Source organism: Schistocerca nitens, chromosome 12 (genome assembly GCF_023898315.1).
Source record: "Schistocerca nitens isolate TAMUIC-IGC-003100 chromosome 12, iqSchNite1.1, whole genome shotgun sequence".
NCBI lineage: Eukaryota > Metazoa > Arthropoda > Insecta > Orthoptera > Acrididae > Schistocerca > Schistocerca nitens.
In genome coordinates this window covers 32,776,361-32,800,612 of record NC_064625.1, presented here as the reverse complement: position 1 = coordinate 32,800,612, position 24,252 = coordinate 32,776,361, and the positions used below count along the sequence as shown (strand labels likewise).

General features: G+C 47.8%; 1 protein-coding gene across 1 annotated transcript in view; it reads left to right on the top strand.

The window, feature by feature from the left end:
* Positions 1–22,579, top strand: part of LOC126214883 (glycoprotein-N-acetylgalactosamine 3-beta-galactosyltransferase 1-like) — a 119,588-nt gene extending 97,009 nt beyond the window's left edge. The window contains exons 4-6 of the mRNA XM_049941528.1: positions 2,740–2,960; positions 12,065–12,210; positions 22,448–22,579. Of these exons, the coding sequence (XP_049797485.1) occupies positions 2,740–2,960; positions 12,065–12,210; positions 22,448–22,579 (499 nt within the window). The remainder of the gene's footprint in view (positions 1–2,739; positions 2,961–12,064; positions 12,211–22,447) is intronic.
* Positions 22,580–24,252: the final 1,673 nt, after the last annotated feature.

Below are 24,252 nucleotides of genomic sequence, written 5' to 3'. Positions count from 1 at the left end.
AATAAAACCCCATGTCATTCCAAGCATGTGTGTCAATTTGTACCTCTCTATCTACATTATTCCGTGATTTATTCAGTTTTCAAATTTATACTGACTTTTTGATCACCCAGTATTATTTTAAAAATTTTCACAAAAATAATTACACTGATTAGTCAGAACATTCGCCACCTACCTAATTGCTGGTATGTCTACGTTTGGCATGGATAGCAGTGGTGCCACAATGAGACCTTGGTAGATTGGTGGAGGGAGTTGGCACCACATTCACACACAGGTCACCTAAGACCTGTAAATTCCAGGGAAGGGGGCAGTGAGCTCCGACACTACATTCAATCACATCCCAGATGTGTTTCATTGGGTTCAGATCTGGCAAGTTTGGGGGGCCAGCACATCATTTGGGACTCGCCACTGTGTTACTTAAACCACTCAATCACCCTCCTGCCATTGTGACATGACATTATCTTGTAGAAAAATGCCACTGCCATCAGGAAACATGATCATGAAGGGGTGTATGTGGTGTACAACCAGTGTGCGATACTCCTTGATCATCGTGGTGCCTTCCAAGAGCTCCACTGGTCCAATGGATGCACACGTGAATTTTCGTCAGAGCATAATGGAGCCATCGCCAGCTTCTCCCCATCCTGCAGTACAGGTGTCAAGGAGCTGTTCCTCTGGAAGACGACAGGTTTGTGTCCTCCCATCAGCATGATGAAGAAGGTATTGGCATTCATCAGAACATGCAGTGCTCCTACACCATATGCCACTGGTTACATGCCCATTTCAGTCATAGTTGCCAGTGTTGTGTTAACACTGGCACATGCATGGATCGTTGGCTGCAGGGCCCATCATTAGGTGTGTTTGGTGCACTGTGTTCGGACATACTTATACTCTGCACAGCAGCAAAGTCTGGCATCTGTAATGAGTGGCCAGCCGCTGTAGCCGAGTGGTTCTAGCTGCTTCAGTCCGGAACCGCACTGCTGCTATGGTCACAGGTTCGAACCTACCGCGGGCATGGATGTGTGTGTAATGTCCTTAAGTTAGTTAGGTTTAATTAGTTCTAGGTCTAGGGGACTGATGACGTCAGATGTTAATCCCATATTGCTTAGAGCCATTTGAACCATTTTTTTGTAACGAGTGGTGGCCACCCAACCCTATGATGTCTGGATGTGGTTTCACCAGGTACTAAAGACACACACCACACCACAGCACTCCTCAAACATCTGACGAGTCATACAGTTTCTGAAAAGCCTCCAGGCCATCACAATCTGCCCTCGGCCAAACTCACATTGATTCTGTGCATTCCTCATTCTATACACAAACAGCAAGCTCTCTGATACTACATGCACCATGCATGTGTCTGACTAGTAGTCATTCCTCGCCAGGTGATGTTGCTGTCACCTGGACTGGTTTATATTGATAGCAGGGCAGTGGTCATAATGTTGTGGCTGATCAGTGTATATCATAGCAGCAAGCTATGAAGAGAAGAAGAAACTGGCAAAAAGTAAATAATCTTTTGTTTGAAAGAGGGGGTTTCGGTTTGGAGACAGTTTTCAGCCACGCATTATTTCATGAAATATTTGTATTTGAAAGCAATTTGGCCTTTCTCCTAGGTACAATCCCACATCCCGAAACTCTCATGAACTCATAATGCCTAAAACGGATTATAGTCCTAAATAACAAGCAAGAATGGGTCTAAATTTATTAAACTATATCAAAAGTACTTACTCCCCCAGGAGGTTAATTTCGAAACTACTCACTAAAGAAGCAGCACAAATTTACGTTGCAATATTTTTAGATACCTATTTTCACTGTCAGCAATCTCCTCAATATGATAATTAGAAACAAGGCACATGTCCATAATCTCCTTCAATCACGTAGTACAATCTCTGCACCAACTGTTGCTTTCAACATTGTAAACTGCTACAATATGCTGTACTCGTGAAAGAGCCCTAGTGTACAATTAGATGTCTTTACCTTGCAATAGCATCCATGGTTTTATGCGAAAGCCACCGGTACCTGGTACTTCAGTAAAAATTTAATATAGCGGCTTGAGGCAGAAAGGTCTGGTGCTCAAAGTGTTAAGAAAATTTTAAATGCAGAAGCGTATGAGCACATGTTACAGAATTATATACTGCATACAGTACAGGCACAGTTCAGAAGTGATGATTGTTATCAGCATGACAATTCCCTTTGTCATAAAGTGATTTGTGGAAGATAACATTCTTGAAATATACTAACCTGCTTAGAGTTTGGCCTGAACTCCATGTAACATCTTTGAGATAAGTTAGAACGTAGAACTCACTGCAATGCCCAGTGTCCAACTTCACCACATTCTCTGCATTTGGCTTTTGGGGATAAACGGACTTACATTCCTCCAGACATTCAGCCACCTCATTGAAATTATCCACAATAGATTTCAAACAGTCATGAAGACGAAGGTTGGACACATCTTGTACTAATGTCCATTAATACATGCTGGGGCCAGCTGGTGTGGTCGAGCGGTTCTAGGCGCTTGAGTCTGGAACTGCGCGACCACTACGGTCGCAGGTTCTAATCCTGCCTTGGGCAGGGATGTGTGTGATATCATTAGGTTAGTTAGGTTTAAGTAGTTCTAAGTTCTAGGGGACTGATGACCCCAGATGTTAAGTCCCATAGTGCTCAGAGCCAATTCATGTTGGGATAATTTTGACCACACTCTATATAATGTGATGGAGGAACTAATTATTCATCGGTTGTGGGCAGGTATGTGGTGATGGAGAACCTGCGGCAGCTGCTCCAGCCCCTGGAACCTGAGGAGGCGCTTTACCTAGGGCTCCACTTGCTGGCCAATGTACCCAAAGGCTACATGAGCGGTGGGGCAGGCTATGTGCTCAGCCGTGGTGCCGTCCAAAGGCTGGTGGCTGCCTGGGATCTGGATATGGAACTGAAGGAGGACGACTCTGGTTTTGAGGACATCAACATTGGTGAGCAGTACCTTCCCAGTCAGTAATTCCAGTATCATTATCAGCTTACTATACTAAAAAAGTTACTTTCATAGTTGACATCACTAATATGTACCTGTGCAGTGGCGACCGAATTGGAGATACACGTCGAATCCTGGTGGTAATAAAAAATTTCACTTTCACTTTTTGGGTGATGCTAATCACGAGACACAGCAGCAATGTCCTGGATTAAATGGCATACCTCTCAACTGTGGCTCATGGACCGAGAGCATGTCACTGTTGATAGTGATCTGCCAGTGTATAGGGATACAAGCCGTTAACCACGACTGTGGATCGTATTTAATCGCAATCAGTTGAGTGGTTTAGTCACGAAAACGTAACAATCAGTTACTTTCCCATTTATAATACCAGTATTAATATGGAAGTATGGATTAAGCTCGTTGAGCATTATGTAAGCATTGTATACATTACATTGAACTATATTATGTAGAACAAACCAACCAATAAAAGCATTTTTGAAAATATAATACAGTTTAAAGTCAGAGTTAATACATAGCTTCTTCAGAGAGTAGCTATTTTTCCCTAATTCTCGTTATATTCTTCATATCATTTAGTTTCTCTCGCATTTATATTATCAGTGGGGATTAAACTGGCAAACCCCTTACTACTATTTGAGAGGGGCAGGCTATGTGCTGACACTGTATTTCACTATCTCTTATCTCTACATCGTCCAAAGCAGACGTAATGCCAGACTATATACACTCATCAGCGATGGTGGATGTAATGCTATTTGACTCCACAGTTTTAATATTGCCATGTAAACTGTTTAAATGACTGAATGTGTTTTTGACATCTTCTTATGCAATTTTTCGTGAGTATTTTAGGCAACTTTGTATTCAAAGTGACATGTGAAATGCATTTCATCTCTTCTCTACCTTGGTGTACAGGTGATGCCATGAAAACGTTCCCCAGAATCTCCAGAAGGTAATGCTTCCTCCTACACTCTGCTTCCAGACATCATACGCCATACACACCAGCAGCCATCTATCCAATGGAGCATAAAACATAATTCATCTGAAAGACCGCTAGTCAGCACTCAGTGGACATTCAGTTGCGGTATTTCCAGACAGACTCCAGCCTTTGTCACCGGTGAACAGCAGTGAGCGTAGCTGTAACGGTGGGGAACCTGCTGTGGAGGCACATACACAGCAGCGTTTGTTGAACAGTCATTAGAGGAGACAGTGTTGATCATCTCTTGGTTTATCTGGACGGGCACTTGCTCAACAGCTGCACATCTATTCGCCCATACACGTCTCCGCAGCCATCGTTCACCCCTTTTGTCTATGGCTCGTGGTGCACCACTGTTTCCTCGGCACTGATTTTAGGTAGTGCCAATCTGCCGTGCACAGTATACTTGAAACACGGTGGCATCCAAACAGTTTACAAAATCATCCATTTTGGAAATGTTTCCACCGTTGGCCCGAAAACATTTGATCATGTACTTTTGGATGTCAGATAAATTGCTCCATATCTGCATAATGAAAACAACTGCACAGTTCCCATGTCTGCCCAGCATGCTTTATACACCCTCCTTAGCTAGTGCTGTCACCTCCGCCTGAGTGTGGTTATTGCACGTTGACTTCGAATGTAGGCGTTGGTCACATTAATAAGGCTGGACTGTGAATAAGAAACTGGCAGTTTGTGTTATCCCCGCCTGGATAAATTTCTACACACACACGTGGCTATATCCAGTAACGTCACTGCTGATAATGGTGGCGGAAAATCTTTGACCGACTAGAAGCGACTGTGTAGCACAGTTATCTTCAAGCTTTCTCCTGGGATTCCACAGATGTTGGGTGAGCGCAGTATAAAGAGCGCTGGTGGTGTTTCAGTTTGGGGCCTTTCTGGGTGAGTACCCTTGTTGTATGATCAGTCAGCTATTTGTGATGGATCTTGTCTTTCTCACATTTAAGGTCGATGGAATGTAACAGAATGGAAGGCAATGACACTGTCAGGTGGAGGGGTGTTTTGCTACACAGAGTGCCAGTGAAGTGCCACTTTGCTTACAACAGTACCGAATGGGGGAAGTGAGGTAATAACATGCCATCAGTGAGTCAAAAAGTCGTAATACAGTGGCAGAGTTAAGGAACCAGCGATTTATTTTATTTAGCGTATGGCTAAACCACCCCAACATAAACATTTACAAGCCGTTCACTGCCATGCATTGCTGTGGCTCAGTCTGGTGCAATGGAAGAGATCAAGCACTCATCTGTAATATGTATGGGAATTGGATACACGTCCTAATCTCCTTCTCTCCCGTCTTTGTCCATCTCCTTTTCTCCCATCTCTGTACATCTCCTTCTCTCTGGCCTTGAGCCTTGTTTATTATTACACTACTGGCCATTAAAATTGCTACACCAAGAAGAAATGCAGATGATAAACGGGTATTCAATGGACAAATATATTATACTAGAACTGACATGTGATTACATTTTCACGCAATTTGGGTGCATAGATCCTGAAAAATCGGTACCCAGAACAACCACCTGTGGCCGTAATAACGGCCTTGATACGCCTGGGCATTGGGTCAAACAGAGCTTGGATGGCATGTAAAGGTACAGCTGCTCATGCAGCTTCAACACAATACCACAGTTCATCAAGAGTAGTGACTGGCGTATTGTGATGAGCCAGTTGCTAGGCCACTATTGACCAGACGTTTTCAATTGGTGAGAGATCTGGAGAATGTGCTGGCCAGGGCAGCAGTCGAACATTTTATATATCCAGAAAAGCCCGTACAGGACCTGCAACATGTGGTCGTGCATTATCCTGCTGAAATGTAGGGTTTTGCACGGATCGAATGAAGGGTAGAGCCACATCTGAAATGTAACGTCCACTGTTCAAAGTGCCGTCAATGCGAACAAGAGGTGACCGAGACGTGTAACCAATGGCACCCCATACCGTCACGCCGGGTGATACGCCAGTATGGCGATGACGAATACACGCTTCCAATGTGCGTTCACCGCGATGTCGCCAAATACGGATGCGACCATCATGATGCTGTAAAGAGAACCTGGATACATCCGAAAAAATGACGTTTTGCCATTCAGGCACCCAGGTTCGTCGTTGAGTACACCATCGCAGGCGCTCCTGTCTGTGATGCAGCGTCAAGGGTATCCGCAGCCATGGTCTCCGAGCTGATAGTCCATGCTGCTGCACACATCGTCGAACTGTTCGTGCAGATGGTTGTTGTCTTGCAAACGTCCCCATCTGTTGGCTCAGGGGATCGAAGAGGGTGGCTGTACGATCCGTTACAGCTATGCGGATAAGATGCCTGTCATCTCGACTGCTATTGATATGAGGCCGTTGGATCCAGCACGGCGTTCCGTATTACCCTCCTGAACCCACCGATTCCATATTCTGCCAACAGTGATCGGATCTCGACCAACGCGAGCAGCAATGTCGCGATACCATAAACCGCAATCGCGATACAATAAACCGCAATCGCGCTAGGCTACAATCCGACCTTTATCAAAGTCGGAAACGTGATGGTAGGCATTTCTCCTCCTTACATGAGGCATCACAACAACGTTTCACCAGGCAACGCCGGTCAACTGTTGTTTGTGTATGATAAATCGGTTGGAAACTTTTCATGTCAGCACGTTGTAGGTGTCGCCACCGGCGCTAACCTAGTGTGAATGCTCTGAAAAGCTAATCATTTTCATATCACAGCATCTTCCTTCCTAATGGTTAAATTTCGCGTCTGTAGCTCGTCATCTTCGTAGTGTAGCAAATCTTAATGGCCAGTAGTGTATTATTGTGAATTCAGACTCTTTAGTAGTATTCCAAATAAGCCAATAAACCATAAATACAACTTTCTTGTGAGCTAAAAACTTTTCACTATCTCTCTCCCTCTCCCCCCTCTCCCCTCTCCCCCCTCTCCCCCCCCTCCCCCTCTCCCCCCTCTCCCCCCCTCTCCCTCTCCCCCCCTCTCCCTCTCCCCCCCTCTCCCTCTCCCCCCCCCCTCTCCCTCTCCCCCCTCTCCCTCTCCCCCCTCTCCCTCTCCCCCCCTCTCCCTCTCCCCCCTCTCCCCTCTCCCCCCTCTCCCCCCTCTCCCTCTCACCCCCTCTCCCTCTCCCACTCCCCCTCTCCCTCTCCCCCCCTCTCCCTCTCCCCCCTCTCCCTCTCCCCCCCTCTCCCTCTCCCCCCCTCTCCCTCTCCCCCCCTCTCCCTCTCCCCCCTCTCCCTCTCCCCCCTCTCCCCTCTCCCCCTCTCCCTCTCCCCCCCCTCCTCCCTCTCCCCCCTCTCCCTCCTCCCCCCCCTCTCCCCTCTCCCCCCCCCCTCTCCCTCTCCCCACTCTCCCTCTCCCCACTCTCCCTCTCCCCCCCTCTCCCCCCTCTCCCTCCCCCCTCTCCCCTCTCCCCCCCTCTCCCCCTCCTCTCTCCCCCTCCCTCTGTCCCCTCTCCCACTGTCCCTTCGTCCCTCTCCCTTCGTCCCCCTCCCCCCCCTCTCCCCCTCCCCCCTCTCCCTTCGTCCCTCTCCCCCCTCCCCCCTCTCCCTTCGTCCCTCTCCCCCTCCCCCCTCCCCCTCTCCCTTCGTCCCTCTCCCCCTCCCCCTCCCCCTCTCCCTTCGTCCCTCTCCCCCTCTCCCTTCGTCCCTCTCCCCCTCTCCCTTCGTCCCTCTCCCCCTCTCCCTTCGTCCCTCTCCCCCCTCTCCCCTTCGTCCCTCTCCCCCTCTCCCTTCGTCCCTCTCCCCCCTCTCCCTTCGTCCCTCTCCCCCTCTCCCTTCGTCCCTCTCCCCCTCTCCCTTCGTCCCTCTCCCCCTCTCCCTTCGTCCCTCTCCCCCTCTCCCTTCGTCCCTCTCCCCCTCTCCCTTCGTCCCTCTCCCCCTCCTCCCTTCGTCCCTCTCCCCCCTCTCCCTTCGTCCCTCTCCCCCTCTCCCTTCGTCCCTCTCCCCCCTCAACCTTCGTCCCTCTCCCCTCTCCCTTCGTCCCTCTCCCCCTCTCCCTTCGTCCCTCTCCCCCTCTCCCTTCGCCCTCCCTCTCCCCCTCTCCCTTCGTCCCTCTCCCCCTCTCCCTTCGTCCCTCTCCCCCTCTCCCTTCGTCCCTCTCCTTCCCCTCTCCCCCCCGTCCCTCTCCTTCCCCTCTCCCCCCCCGTCCCTCTCCTTCCCCTCTCCCCCCGTCCCTCTCCTTCCCCTCTCCCCCCCCCGTCCCTCTCCTTCCTCCCTCCCCCCCCCGTCCCTCTCCTTCCTCCCTCCCCCCCGTCCCTCTTTCCTCCCTCCCCCCCGTCCCTCTCCTTCCTCCCTCCCCCCGTCCCTCTCCTTCCTCCCTCCCCCCCGTCCCTCTCCTTCCTCCCTCCCCCCCCGTCCCTCTCCTTCCTCCCTCCCCCCGTCCCTCTCCTTCCTCCCTCCCCCCGTCCCTCTCCTTCCTCCCTCCCCCCCGTCCCTCTCCTTCCTCCCTCCCCGCGTCCCTCTCCTTCCTCCCTCCCCCCGTCCCTCTCCTTCCTCCCTCCCCCCGTCCCTCCCTCCCTCCGCCCCTCCCTCCCACCCTCCGTCCCTCCCACCCTCCCTCCACTGTCCCTCCGCCCCTCACTCCACTGTCCCTCCGCCCCTCACTCCCTTCCTTTCTCCCCCTCCACACACAACACTGTGATCCTTTGGTATGGAAAACAGAGGTGATATGTCGTGGCGTGGAAGCTATGAACCATTGATAGGTTGATGTAGGGAGCTCACACCACATCTGTACACTCAAGTCATCTAATTCCCATAAATTCCAGGCATGGAAGTCAAGAGCTCTAACACCATGTTCAATCACATTCTAGATGTGTTCAGTTTGGTTCAGATCTGGCGAGTTTGGGGGCCAGCACATCAACTGGAACTCTCCACTGTGTATCTCAAACCACTCCGTAACCCTCGTCACCTTGTGACCAGGCGCATTATCTTCTACATAAATGCCACTGCCATCGGGAAACATGATTATTGTGAAGTGGTGTATGTGGTGTACAACCAGTGTTCGATACTCCTTGGTCCTCATGGTGCCTTCCACGAGCTCCACTGGACCCATAGATGCCCATGTGAATGTTCACAGAGCATAATAGAGCCAGTACCAGCTTGTCTGCATCCCACACTATAGGTGTCAAGGAGCTGTTTCCCTGGAAGACGAGAGATTCACACGCTCCCATCAGCATGATGATGAATGTATTGGGACTCATCAGACCATGCAATGCTCTGCCACTGTGCTAACATCCAGTGCTGATGGCCATGTCCCATTTCAATCATAATTGCTGATATCATGATGTTAATACTGGCACATGTACTGGTCATCAGCTGCGGAGGCCCAATATTAGGACTGTCTGTGCACCGTGTTGATACACACTTATACTCTGCCCAGTATTAAAGTCTGTTGTTAGCTCCACCACAATTCACTGTCTATCCTGTTTCACCAGTAGCACATAGGCCGTTTTTCATACACAGGACACACCACACAACAAGCATTACAGCCTCCTAACAGGCCATCTTTCTTGGGTGCTAGATGATGTACCTCTGTAGACTGGCAGGAACCTGTGGTACAAACATGATGGCTGTCCAGCACATAGTGCACGAAGTACTACAGAATGTCTTCACGAATTGATTTCAAATTGTTGGATTGGACACAGAGCACCTGTACCTTAGCTGGCCCATTCCCTGGATTTGAACTTTTCAAAATACGATATCTCGTACACGACTCACACTAGAATCGTGCAACAAACACCTAATTTTAGGTTGTTAATGTCTATAGGCATTTTTGCATTTAAAAAAGTGTATGTTTGCACAAAAATACACTAAGTATTATTACAACCTGTTTATTGCCTAACAGTATGAGCACCTGCCTACCAATCTACTCTGTGAAAACCACACACAAATAGCACTTTCCATTTCCGCAATATTTGCGTTGCAAGTTTTAGGTAATTTACCCTGTATATTTCGCAGTATAGTCACTCTGACGATGAACACATTCTTCCTGACGAGACGTCAGTTTGTCGATACCGACACTGTAGAATGTGAGCCACAACCACACCCCTGCTTGCACTGTTTCATCACTATCAAAGTGATGTCCTTGAAGGTGTTCTTTAAGTTTTGGAAACAGATGAAAATCAGATGGGGCCAAGTTGGGCTGTACGGAGGATGACCAGTGACACTGAACCAGGGTGTCGGATTACTGAGATGTCAGAGCAATCATGTGTGGTCTGACATTGCCAAATTGAAGGGAGCGTAGTCCACGTGTGAACGAACTTCTCAAATTCTACACTCGATTATAACACAGTAATTGCGCTACAAACCGCTATATTATTCAATACAGTTTGGAGCCCTTTAGCAGCAGAGGGTTGCAGATATGTAGGCACGAAGGATACAAATGTAGAATGTTAATGTTTGTTTTATTTAAAAAAAGCTATAACTGTTTTGTCATAAGAATTGGAGGAATCTTTTTCAGCGTAGCCTCGTAGTTTTAGGTCGCACTCCTTCAGTAGCCTACAAAATCCACAAAACAGTTACACGAGCAGTGTGCATAGGACATGCCTAGGCAAACATATTGACATAAGGTGCTTTGCTAAATATTTCTACCACGGCATCCCCAAAATATGGTGGGTGGAAAACGTATTGACTCGAGTATAAAAGACATAATACACTACTGGCCATTAAAATTGCTACACCAAGAAGAAATGCAGATGATAAACGGGTATTCATTGGACAAATATATTATACTATAACTAACATGTGATAACATTTTCACGCAATTTCGCTGCATAGACCCTGAGAAATCAGTACCCAGAACAACCATCTCTGGCCGTAATAACGGCCTTGATGCGCCTGGGCAGTGAGTCAAACAGAGCTTGGATGGCGTGTACAGGTACAGCTGCCATGCAGCTTCAACACGATACCACAGTTCATCCAGAGTAGTGACTGGCGTATCGTGACGAGCCAGTTACTCGTCCACCATTGACCAGACGTTTTCAATTGGTGAGAGATCTGGAGAATGTGCTGGACAGGGCAGAAGTCGAACATTCTGTATCCAGAAAGGCCCGTACAGAACCAGCAACATGGGGTCCTGCATTATCCTGCTGAAATGTAGGGTTTCGCAGGGATCGAATGGAGGGTAGAGCCATGGGTCGTAATACATCTGAAGTGTTACGTCCACTGTTCGAAGTGCCGTCAACGCGAACAAGACGTGACCGAGACGTTTAACCAATGACACCACATACCATCACGCCAGGTGATACGCCGGTATGGCGATGAGGAATACACGCATCCAGTGTGCATTCACCGCGATGATGCGACTATCATGATGCTGTAAACACAACCTGGAGTCATCGGAAAAAATGACGTTTTGCCATTCGTGCAGCCAGGTTCGTCATTGAGTACACCATCGCAGGCGTTCCCGTCTGTGATGCAGACCACAGCTGTGGCCTCCGAGCTGATAGTCCATGCTGCTGCAAACGTCGTCGAACTGTTCGTGCAGATGGTTGTTGTCTTGCAAACGTCCCCATCTGTTGACTCAGAGATCGAGACGTGGCTGCACGATCCGTTGCAGCCATGCAGATAACATGCCTGTCATCTCTACTGCTAGTGATACGAGGCCATTAGCATCCAGCACGGCGTTCCGTATTACCCTCCTGAACCCACCGATTCCATATTCTGCTAACAGTCATTGGATGTCTACCAAAGCGAGCAGCAATGTCGCGATACGATAAACCGCAATCGCGATAGGCTACAATCTGACCTTTATCAAAGTCGGAAATATGATGGTACGCATTTCTCCTCCTTACACGAGGCATCACAACAACGTTTCACCAGCCAGCGTCGGTCAACTGCTGTTTGTGTATGAAAAATCGGTTGGAAACTTTCGTCATGTCAGCACGTTGTAGGTGTCGCCACCGACGTCAACCTTGTGTGAATGCTCTGAAAAGCTAATCATTTGCATATCACAGCATCTTCTTCCTGTCGGTTAAATTTCGCGTCTGTAACACGTCATCTTGGTGGCGTAGTAATTTTAATGGCCAGTAGTGTACATTAACATAAGAGGGAATTCGGTGATAAAAGGAGGGAACTTGTGACCTAAAATTACTGTCCAGCCTGTCTGTGTTCCCGTGCAGGCTGGTGGATGGAAAAAGTGGGCGCCACGTTTGTGCAGACAGCCGACGTGAATGGACGCAGGCGCTTCCACGCTTTTCCCCCGTCCCGCGAGCTGAGCCCGGAGATAGATATGATGGCCATGAGCCAATTCTATAGGGAGGCCACGGTAAGTTCTGGCCGAACATTCTTCTACGCTATAGACTGAGGTGACAAAAGGCGTGCGATAGCGATGTGCACAAGTTCAGATGGCATTAGTATCACGTACATAAGATATAAAAGGGCAGCGCATCGACGGAACTATCATTTGTACTAAAGTAATGCCTGTGAAAAGGTTTGCGAATGATTATCGCAGCTCAACGGGAATTAAGACTTTCAAAGCCTATCTGTGATTGGAGCTAGATGTATGAGATATTCCATTTCGGAAATCGTTAGGGAATTCAGTATTCAGAGATCCACAGCATCAAGAGTGCACCTGTGAGCACAGACAACGCAGTGGCTGGCGGTCTTCACTTAACGGCCCTGAACAGCACTGTTTGCGTAGAGTTGTCAGCGCTAATAGACAAGCAGGACTGTATGAAATAACCGCAGAAATCAAAATGGGGCATGCGACAAACGTATCCTTTAGAAGAATGTGGTGAAATTTGGTGTTGATGGGCTATGGCAGCAGACGACCAAGTCGTCTAGATTCCATATAAACACAGCCCATACCATTTTTGAGACACCACCATCTTACAGTATCTCGTTGACAACTTGGGTCTGCACCACAATCGAACCCTACGAATAGCTTTTTCCAAGTGAGATCGGCACTCACCTGACCCGCCAGGTCTAGCAGAGAGCGCTAAAGCGCTGCTTCCTGGACTCGAGAAGGCGCGCTGGCCCCGGATCGAATCCGCCCGGCGGATTAACGACGATGGCCGGTGTGCGGGCTAGCCTGGATGTGGTTTTTAGGCGGTTTTCCGCGTCCCGCTAGGTGAATACCGGGCTGGTCCCCACGTTCCGCCTCATTGGGATTTTTTGTGATCTCTCAAATCATAAAATTCTGCAAGACAAGCTCAAGTATTGTGGCATGAGTGGGACAGTGCACAAATGGTTTAATTCGTACCTAACTGGAAGAGTGCAGAAAGTTGCAATAAGTAGTTCTCATAACATGCAAAGATCAGCACATTCCTCAAACTGGGGAACTATCAAGAATGGGGTTCCACAAGGGTCAGTCTTGGGTCCTTTATTGTTGTTATTATATATTAATGACTTGCCATTCTATATTCATGAAGAGGCAAAGTTAGTTCTCTTTGCTGATGATACAAGTATAGTAATCACACCTGACAAACAAGAATTAACTGATGAAATTGTCAATACTGTCTTTCAGAAAATTACTAAGTGGTTCCTTGTAAACGGACTCTTACTGAATTTTGATAAGACACAGTACATACAGTTCCGTACAGTGAATGGTATGACGCCATTAATAAATATAGACCTTAATCAGAAGCATATAGCTAAGGTAGAATATTCCAAATTTTTAGGTGTGTCCATTGATGAGAGATTAAATTGGAAGAAACACATTGATGATCTGCCGAAACGTTTTTCAGCTACTTATGCAATAAGGGTCATTGCAAATTTTGGTGATAAACATCTTAGTAAATTAGCTTACTACGCCTATTTTCACCCATTGCTTTCATATGGCATCATATTTTGGGGTAATTCATCACTGAGGAATAAAGTATTTATTGCACAAAAGCGTGTAATCAGAATAATAGCTGGAGTCCACCCAAGATCATCCTGCAGACATTTATTTAAGGATCTAGGGATATTCACAGTAGCTTCTCAGTATATATACTCTCTTATGAAATTAGTTATTAACAACCAAATCCAATTCAAAAGTAATAGCAGTGTGCATAACTAAAATACTAGGAGAAAGGATGATCTTCACTATTCAAGATTAAATCTAACTTTGGCACAGAAAGGGGTGAATTATACTGGCACTAAAGTCTTGGGTCACTTACCAAATAGTATCAAAAGTCTGACAGATAACCAACAAGTATTTAAGAAGAAATTAAAAGAATTTCTGAATGACAACTCCTTCTACTCCATAGAGGAATTTTTAGATATAAATTAAGAAAAAAATATTAAAAAAAAAATAAAAATAAAAAATAAAGAAAAACAAAAAACACAAAAAATAAAGCTGTTATATTAACTTACGTATGTTGTTAAATTAACCTAATTATGTCATGTATTGGAAAAATCGACTCGTTCCACATCATTACGAAATATCGTATCCATGATCCATGGAACTTGTATTAATCTAATCTAATCTTACACGCGTCGCGGACATTTGAAACTGGTCCGCACTATTTCACGATTTACACTAGACGCAGACAGTTGGGGTACACTGATTCCGTGCTGGGTGGTACAGGGTAGCGGCAGGAGGGGCATCCGACAATCCCTCAAACTAATATTGCCAAATCCGTTGTAACCACGCCGGCCCTGCGATCTCTGCGGGACTATGGCGTAAGAGAAAGAAAGAAAAGAATCGGCACTCATCTGACCAGGCCAGGCTTTTACAGTCGTCTCGGGTCCAAACCGATAAGGCCGCAAGTGCAGAAACAGGTTATGCAGGCGATGTTGTGCTGTTAGCAAAGGCACTCGCACTGGTCGCCTGCCGCCATAACCCATTAGTGTCCAATTTCGCCACACTGTCCAAATGGATACGTTCGTCGTACATCCCAAATTGATTTCTGCAGTTATTTCACAGTGTTGCTGGTCTGTTAGCACTGTTAACTCCGCACAAAATGCACTGCTCTTAGGCGTTAAGTGAAGGCCGTCGGCCACTATGTTGTCCCTGATCAGAGGTACGCAGGTGGTTTGAAAAGTTCTCGGAACAGAATACAAAAAAAGTACTTACATCACAAAAACTTTTTTTTATTTTTCAGTGTAGACTCCTTGTAGATTAATGCAGTTGTCCCATCTCGAAAATGAATTTCCCCCAGGCCTGGAAAATAGTTGTCAACTCTGGCTATCAATTCTGCGTTTGAAGTGAATCTTAGTCCACCAAGAAACTTTTTTCTGTTTTGGGAAGAGATGGATGTTAGACGGAGCCATATCAGGTGAATACGGCGGGTGTAGCAACAATTCATACCTTAGTTCGTGTAATTGTGCTACGTCGACAGCATGCCACCTAGTAGTCGGAAGTTCCATGCGGCTTTTCGCGGATGATGCTGTAGTATACAGAGAAGTTGCAGCTTTAGAAAATTGTAGCGAAATGCAGGAAGATCTGCAGCGGATAGGCACTTGGTGCAGGTAGTGGCAACTGACACTTAACATAGACAAATGTAATCTATTGCGAATACATAGAGAGAAGGATCCTTTATTGTATGATCAGATAATAGCGGAACAAACACTGGTAGTAGTTACTTCTGTAAAATGTCTGGGAGTATGCGTGCGGAACGATTTGAAGTGGAATGATCATATAAAAATAATTGTTGGTAAGGCGGGTACCAGGTTGAGATTCATTGGGAGAGTCCTTATAAAATGTAGTCCATCAACAAAGGAGATGGCTTACAAAACACTCGTTCGACGTATACTTGAGTATTGCTCATCAGTGTGGGATCCGTACCAGGTCGGGTTGACAGAGGAGATAGAGAAGATCCATAGAAGAGCGGCGCGTTTCGTCACAGGGTTATGTGGTAAGCGTGATAGCGTTACGGAGATGTTTAGCAAACTCAAGTGGCAGACTCTGCAAGAGAGGCGCTCTGCATCGCGGTGTAGCCCGCTGTCCAGGTTTCGAGAGGGTGCGTTTCTGGATGAGGTATCGAATATATTGCTTCCCCCTACTTATACCTCCCGAAGAGATCAGGAATGTAAAATTAGAGAGATTCGAGCGCGCACTGTATACATTCCATCGTCCACACCAGTGGCACGAGCTGATCTCCTTCATCTTCTTGGTCAGCTTCCACCCCCATATTTGCTGGTTGGGGACTTCAATGCCCACCATCCGCTTTGGGGATCTCCACATCCTTGTCCACGTGGCTCACTATTGCTAGACGTCTTCCACCAAGCAGATCTAGTTTGCCTCAACACTGGAGTCCCTACATTTTTGTCTACCTCCACGACAAATTTATCTCATTTGGACCTTGCGGTCGGTACTGTTCCGCTAGCTCGGCGGTTCGAATGGTTCGCCCTTGATGATACACACTCGAGTGACCACTTTCCATGTGTCCTTAGACTGCAGCCTCAACTGCCCTACATGCGCCCGCGACGCTGGAAGTTTGCCCAAGCCGATTGGACACTTTTTTCGTCTCTAGTGACATTCGATGACCGTCACTTTCCCAGCGTCGACGATGAGGTCACACATATTACCGACGTTATTCTTACAGCTGCGGAACATTCAATACCACGCACCTCCGAATTGCCCCGGCGCCCCCCAGTTCCTTGGTGGAACGAGGCACGCCGTGATGCACTACATGAGCGGCGACGTGCTCTCCGCGTTTTCCGCCACCATCCTACTTTCGCCAACTGTATCCGCTATAATCAGCTCCGAGCGCGATGCCGTCGTGTCATCCGTGATAGCAAGAAGGCAAGCTGGAATTTCTTTATCAGCTCATTTAACACTTTCACTCCCTCCTCGGAAGTTTGGAGTCGGCTTCGACGGTTCTCAGGCGCGCCTAGTTTCTCCCCGGTCTCTGGGCTCACTGTCGCGCATGACACATTAGTGGACCCCATCGCAATTTCTAACTCTTTGGGTCAGCACTTTGCTGAGATTTCGAGCCCTTCAAATTACCCGACAGCGTTTCTCCCGAAGAAACGTGCAGCGGAAGTGCGACCTTTTGCTTTCTCCTCTCAAAATCGCGAAAGCTACAATACTGTTTTCTCCTTGAGGGAACTCCAACATGCACTCTCTTCTTCTCGCTCCTCCGCCCCAGGACCGGATGGTATCCAAATGTTGCTGCATTTATCAACCCATAGTCTACGTTACCTCCTTCGCCTTTATAATCGAATTTGGACCGACAGTACTTTTCCCAGACGATGGGGGGAAGCTATCGTCGTTCCTATTCCGAAACCTGGAAAGGACAAACATCTCCCCTCTAGCTATCGCCCCATTTCTCTCACGAGTAGTGTCTGTAAGGTTCTGGAGCATATGGTGAATTACCGTTTAGCGTGGTGGCTGGAATCCCGCAGTCTTTTAACACCTGCCCAATGCGGATTCCGAAAGCATCGTTCTGCAGTTGACCATCTTGTTGCTCTCTCCACTTATATCATGAACAATTTTCTCCGGAAACGCCAAACAGTAGCAATATTTTTTGATCTGGAGAGAGCATACGATACCTGTTGGAGGACGGGCATCCTCCCCACACTGTTCTCTTTTGGAGCTTTCGAGGTCGGCTGCCCCTTTTTCTTCGCGATTTTATGGCAGAGCGCACATTTAGGGTGCGGGTGAACACTACTCTCTCCCGTACTTTCTCCCAAGAAAACGGGGTACCCCAGGGCTCCGTGCTGAGTGTTGTACTGTTTGCCATTGCCATCAATCCAATTATGGATTGTCTCCGTCCCTCTTTGTGGACGATTTTGCGATCTACTACAGCTCTCAACGGACCAGCCTTCTTGAACGACGTCTTCAAGGATGTCTCGATCGCCTCCTCTCTTGGAGCATCGAAACAGGCTTCCGTTTTTCTCCCAGTAAGACCGTTTGTGTTAATTTTTGGCAACGTAAGGAGTTTCTTCCACCCTCCTTACATCGAGGACCTGTCAACCTTCCGTTTTCAGACGTCGCTAAATTCTTGGGTCTTATGTTTGACAGAAAACTGTGCTGGTCCTCCCACGTTTCCTATCTTTCGGCTCGCTGTCTGCGATCCCTCAACACCCTCCGTGTCCTGAATGGTACCTCCTGGGGAGCGGACCGAGTGGTCCTTCTCCGCCTCTATCGCGCCTTAGTGCGCTCGAAATTGGACTATGGAAGCATAGTCTACTCCTCTGCTCGGCCGTCTATTCTTCGGCGTCTCGAATCCACCACCGTGGATTACGTTTAGTGTCTGGAGCTTTTTACTCCAGCCCTGTGGAAAGCCTTTATGCTGAGACTGCTGAACCTCCGCTGTCCAATCGGCGAGCAGTCCTTCTGAGTCGTTATGCTAGCCATCTGTCTTCCATGCCTGCTAATCCAGCCCATGACATTTTTTTCGACGCCTCCTTTGATGTAGGGTATGCAGGCCGCCCCTCCTCCCTACTACCACCGGGAGTCCGCTTCCGTCAACTACTCCATTCTCTTTCCTTCCGCTTTCCTAAAACCTTCTTGACAACTTGGGGTACAGCACCGCCTTGGCTCCGTCCCCGGATCTGCCTGCTCCGTGACCTTTGTCGATTTCCCAAGGATGGTACCCCTTCACTTGTTTATCGTCGGGCATTTGCTGCTCTATGTGCACAAATGACGGACGCCACATTTATTTACACCGACGGCTCGAAAACATCATTAGGTGTAGGGAGTGCCTATATTGTTGGCGAAACCCCAAATCACTTTCGGCTTCCCGACCAGTGTTCGGTTTATACTGCGGAGCATTATGCTGTTCTCCAGGCTGTCCACTACATCCGCCGCCATCAGCGGATACAGTACGTTATCTGCTCAGATTCTCTCAGCTCTCTCCTCAGTCTCCACGCTCTTTATCCTGTGCACCCTCTGGTCCACCGGATTCAGGACTGTCTGCGCTTGCTCCACCTGGGGGGCGTCTCGGTGGCGTTCCTCTGGCTCCCGGGACACGTTGGTATCTGTGGAAATGAGCCGGCAGATATTGCAGACAAGCCTGCAGTCTCACTTCCTCGGCCAGCTATTCAATCGCTTCCCTTCGCCGATCTACGGAGCGTTCTATGTCGACGTGTTATCCATTTATGGCACACGCATTGGTCGACACTTACCCATAATAAATTGCGGGACATGAAAGCACTTCCTTGTGCTTGGACGTCTTCCTCCCGACCGCGTCGTCGGGAGGAGGTAATTTTAACTAGACTCCGGATAGGGCACTGCCTTTTTAGCCATCGACATCTTTTAAGCGGCGATCCTCCCCCACTCTGTCCCCACTGCTCTCAGCTGTGGACGGTAAGACACCTTTTAATTGAGTGCCCCTATTTTAATCCGTTACGCTCCCGTCTACAGCTATCGCCTGATATATCGTCGATTTTAGCAGATGACACGCGCTCCGCCGACCGCGTTCTCAAGTTTATTAGTGCCAGTGAAATGACGTCAGTCATTTGAAGCTTTTTTTTGGGGACAACCAACCCCTTTCTGTAGTGGATTTTTAAGCCTTCCTTCTGCTTTTAGTTTCTCCAATTTTATGACTTTCGTTCTCATTGCTGGTGGTTTTAAATTTTGGTTTTTTACTGTTTCCTAAGTCACGGACCGGGCGCTAACGACCATAGAAGTTTCGCGCCCCAAAACAAAAAAAAAAAAAGTATCCGGACACCCCAAAAAACATACTTTTTCCATATTAGGTGCATTGTGCTGCCACCTACTGCCAGGTACTCCATATCAGCGACCGCAGTAGTCCTTAGACATCGTGAGAGAGGCAGAATGGGACGCTCCGCGGAACTCACGGACTTCGAATGCGGTCAGGTGATTGGGTGTCACTTGTGTCATACGTCTGTACGCGGTATTTCCACACTCCTAAACATCCCTAGGTCTACTGTTTACGGTGTGATAGTGAAGTGGAAACGTGAAGGGACACGTACAGCGCAAAAGCAAAAACGCCGACCTCGTCTGTTGACTGACAGAGACAGCCGAGTGTTGAAGAGTGTCGTAATGTGTAATAGGCAGATATCTATTCAGATAATCACACAGGAATTCAAACTGCTTCATGACCCACTGCGAGTACGATGACAGTTAAGCGGGAGGCGAGAAAACTTGGATTTCATGGTAGAGCGCCTGCTCATAAGCCACATATGACGCCGGTATATACCAAACGACGCCTCGCCTGGTGTAAGGAGCGTAAACATTGGACGTCATCTAAAATGGTTCAAATGGTTCTGAGCGCTATGGGACTTAACTTATGAGGTTATCAGTCCCCTAGAACTTAAAACTACTTACACCTAACTAACCTAAGGACATCACACAGATCCATGCCCGAGGCAGGATTCGAACTTGCGACCGAAGCGGTAGCGCGGTTCCAAACTGTAGCGCCTCGAACCGCTCGGCCACAACGGCCAGCGAACGTCATCTGCCAGCATGTGTAGTGACAACAGTAAAATTCGGAGGCGGTGGTGTTATTATGTGGTCGTGTTTTTCAAGGAGGGGACTTGCACCCCTTATTGTTTTGTGTGCCACTATCACAGCACAGGCCTACATTGATGTTTTACGCACCTTCTTGCTTCCCACTGCTGAAGAGCAATCCGGGAATGGCGACTGCATCTTTCAACACGATCGAGCACTTGTTCATAATACACGGCCTGTGGCGGAGTGGTTACATGATAATAACATCCCTGTAATGGACTGGCCTCCATAGAGCCCTGACCTGAATCCTATAGAACACCTTTGGGATGTTCTGGATCGCCGACTTCGTGCCAGGCCTCACCGACCGACATCGATACCTCTCCTCAGTGCAGCACTCCGTGAAGAAGGGGCTGCCATTCCCCAAGAAATCTTCCAGCACTTGATTGAACGTATGCCTGCGAGAGTGGATGCTGTCATCAAGGCAAAGGGTGGGCGAACACCATATTGAATTCCAGCATTACATCTACTTTTACATACATACTCGGCAATCCACCATACGGTGCCTGGCGGTGGGTAGCTCGTACCACAACTAGCATTTTCTCTCCCTGTTCCACTCCCAAACAGAACGACGGAAAAATGACTGGCTATGTGCCTCTGTACGAGCCCTAATCTCTCTTATCTTTGTGGTCTTTCCGCGAAATGTAAGTTGGCGGCAGTAAAATTGTACTGCAGTCAGCCTCAAATGCTGGTTCTCTAACTTTCCTCAGTAGCGATTCACGAAAAGAACGCCTCCTTTCCTCCACCCGAGTTCCTGAAGCATTTCCGTAACACTCGCGTGATGATCAAACCTACCAGTAACAAATCTAGCAGCCCGCCTCTGAATTGCTTCTATGTCCTCCCTCAATCCGACCTGATAGGGATCCCAAACGCTCGAGCAGTACTCAAGAATAGGTCATATTAGTGTTTTATAAGCGGTCTCCTTTACAGATGAAGCACGTCTTCCCAAAATTCTACCAATGAACCGAAGACGACTATCCGCCTTCCCCACAACTGCCATTACATGCTTGTCCCACTTCATATCGCTCTGGAATGTTACGCCGAAATATTTAATCGACGTGACTGTGTCAAGCGCTACACTACTAATGGAGTATTCAAACATTACAGGATACGTTTTCCTATTCACCTGCATTAATTTACATTTATCTATATTTAGAGTTAGCTGCCATTATTTACACCAATCACAAATCCTGTCCAAGTCATCTTGTATCCTCCTACAGTCACTCAATGATGATACCTTCCCGTACACCACAGCATCATCAGCAAACAGCCGCACATTGCTATCCACCCTATCCAAAAGGTCATTTATGTAGATAGAAAACAACAGCGGACCTACCACACTTCCCAGGGGCACTCCAGATGATACCCTCACCTCCGATGAACACTCACCATCGAGGACAACGTACTGGGTTCTATTACTTAAGAAGTCTTCGAGCCACTCACATACTTTGGAACCAATCCCGTTTGCTCGTACGTTAGTTAGCAGTTTGCAGTGGGGCACCGAGTCAAACGCTTTCCGGAAGTCAAGGAATATGGCGCATCCCGTCTGATACCCTTCATCCATGGTTCGCAAGATGTCACGTGAAAAAAGGGCGAGTTGCGTTTCGCAGGAGCGATGCTTTCTAAAGCCGTGCTGATGCATGGACAGCAACTTATCTGTCTCAAGGAAATTCATTGTATTCGAACTGAGAATATGCTCGAGAAGCCTGCAACAAACCGATGTTAAGGATATTGGTCTGTCATTTTGAGGATCCGTCCTTCTACCCTTCTTATATACAGGCGTCACCTGCGCTTTTTCTCAGTCTTTCGGGACTTTGCGTGGGCAAAAGATTCGCGATAAATGCAAGCTAAGTAAGGAGCCAATGCAGTAGAGTACTCTCTGTAAAACCGAATTGGAAACCCCTCAGGACCTGGCGATTTATTTATTTTCAACCCACTCAGCTGCTTCACAACCCCAGGGATGTTTATCACTATGTCCTCCATACGGGAATCTGTACCGATGGAGGTCGCCACGAACTTGTAAGTCATTTTCAGTCGGGTGTCCGGATACTTTTGATCACATAGGAATGTGCAGATGGCTATCCCATGACTTGTCACCTCAGTGTAGAGTGAGTGGCTGCACATAATGGCAGTGCAAACTACGAAAGCTTGTTTTGAACAGGGGTGCTGCTCGGACACCGCAGTCTCCTTCCACTACTTGTCCGCTGCAGCCCTGAGGACTATGGAGTACCTGCTGTACGACGTGGCGATCTATGGGGACGGATGGTGTCTTCCCGGCTATGGGAAGTGGTGAAGCCAAACACCAATAGCAGAAGACTTGAAACTCCGTCGCCAAATCATGTCAGCTTTAAAAATCATACACATAACGTAACTGATCCTTACTGAACTCGTTTCTGAGCCGCTACCTGGTTTAATAATAATTGTTTTGCTTCACCAGCTACGGCTTTGGGTATTTAACCTGCATCAGTATGTAGAGGCCCAATGAAGTTGCAAACTGTCATTGTTATGCAAGGATTTTTAATTAATGCTAAATTATGGCCCTGCAAACTCTAAAAGACTGGCGGAATAATGGCACTGTGATTTAATTTTGTGACCAGGCGAGATAAGTATGTAATGAATGTTATTATGCACTGAAGCGCCAAAGAAACTGGTATAGACATGCGTATTCAAATACAGAGATATGTATGACTACGAAGTCTTTCGCGAAGGAGTCCTTGCATAAAAAGTTCGCGGTTTACTTGCCGCGTCAAATTTGGGTAACATCCCAAGCTTTCGACGACTACCTCCATCATCTTCATCAGGGGTAAAACTGACTGTCGTGGACCGCTGAGGCTTCCGCTTTTTACTAGCAGTGGACGGCTTCTCATTGGCTGGATGACGTCACGGTGAAAACGGCGCCTACCGAGGTGGCGGCCTCTATGTCCATAGATTTTGTTTGCGCACTTTATCCAGCGTTGCTTGCAGCGGAGAACTGACAGGCGGAGAACTGCGAGGAATGTAAGAAGTCTCCCTCTGCGCTCTGTCTTTATCAACTGCGCGCTTCCATGCGTTGCACAGTGCACATCCGGAGTCTCTGTCTGAATTATTATCACAGAGTCTAATTTCAACTGCTTACCTGATTACAGAGTCCCAATAGTTTGAAGTGTGAGCAAGTAGTCTTGTTTCATCGAATAACATCTTACGTTTATTTAACAAACTGTGCTCAGCCACCGCTGACTTTTCTAGATACCTGTTTTTCAGGTGACGCTGATGTTCCACACAGCGATCGGAAACATTTCTTATAGACTGGCCCACATAATTTTTGCCACACTCGCAAGGAATGCTGTAAATTCCCGGTACTCTCAGGCCAAGATTATCTTTCACGGGTCGCAACATCTCCTTAATCTTCCTGGGTGGCCGGAAGACTAGTCTAATTCCCTGCCGGCTCACCCCCCTGCGGGTCCGGGGGTTAGAGTAGGCCCGAGGTATTCCTGCCTGTCGTAAGAGGCGACTAAAAGGAGTCCATCCCCCTCAAGGGGGTAGTTAGCGCCTGCGTCCGGAGACCTACGGTTCCACGATCTATATTTGTGGTCTTTTTGGTTTTTCACTTCTCGTTTCTTCCTTCCTTTGGTTGGTTCCTTTCTTTGTTCTTCTCCATCTCACTGTCTTCCTTACTCTTCTCCTTGCCTTCTTCTCCTTGCCTTCTTCTCCTTGCCTTCTTCTCCTTGCCTTCTTCTCCTTGCCTTCTTCTCCTTGCCTTCTTCTCCTTGCCTTCTTCTCCTTGCCTTCTTCTCCTTGCCTTCTTCTCCTTGCCTTCTTCTCCTTGCCTTCTTCTCCTTGCCTTCTTCTCCTTGCCTTCTTCTCCTTGCCTTCTTCTCCTTGCCTTCTTCTCCTTGCCTTCTTCTCCTTGCCTTCTTCTCCTTGCCTTCTTCTCCTTGCCTTCTTCTCCTTGCCTTCTTCTCCTTGCCTTCTTCTCCTTGCCTTCTT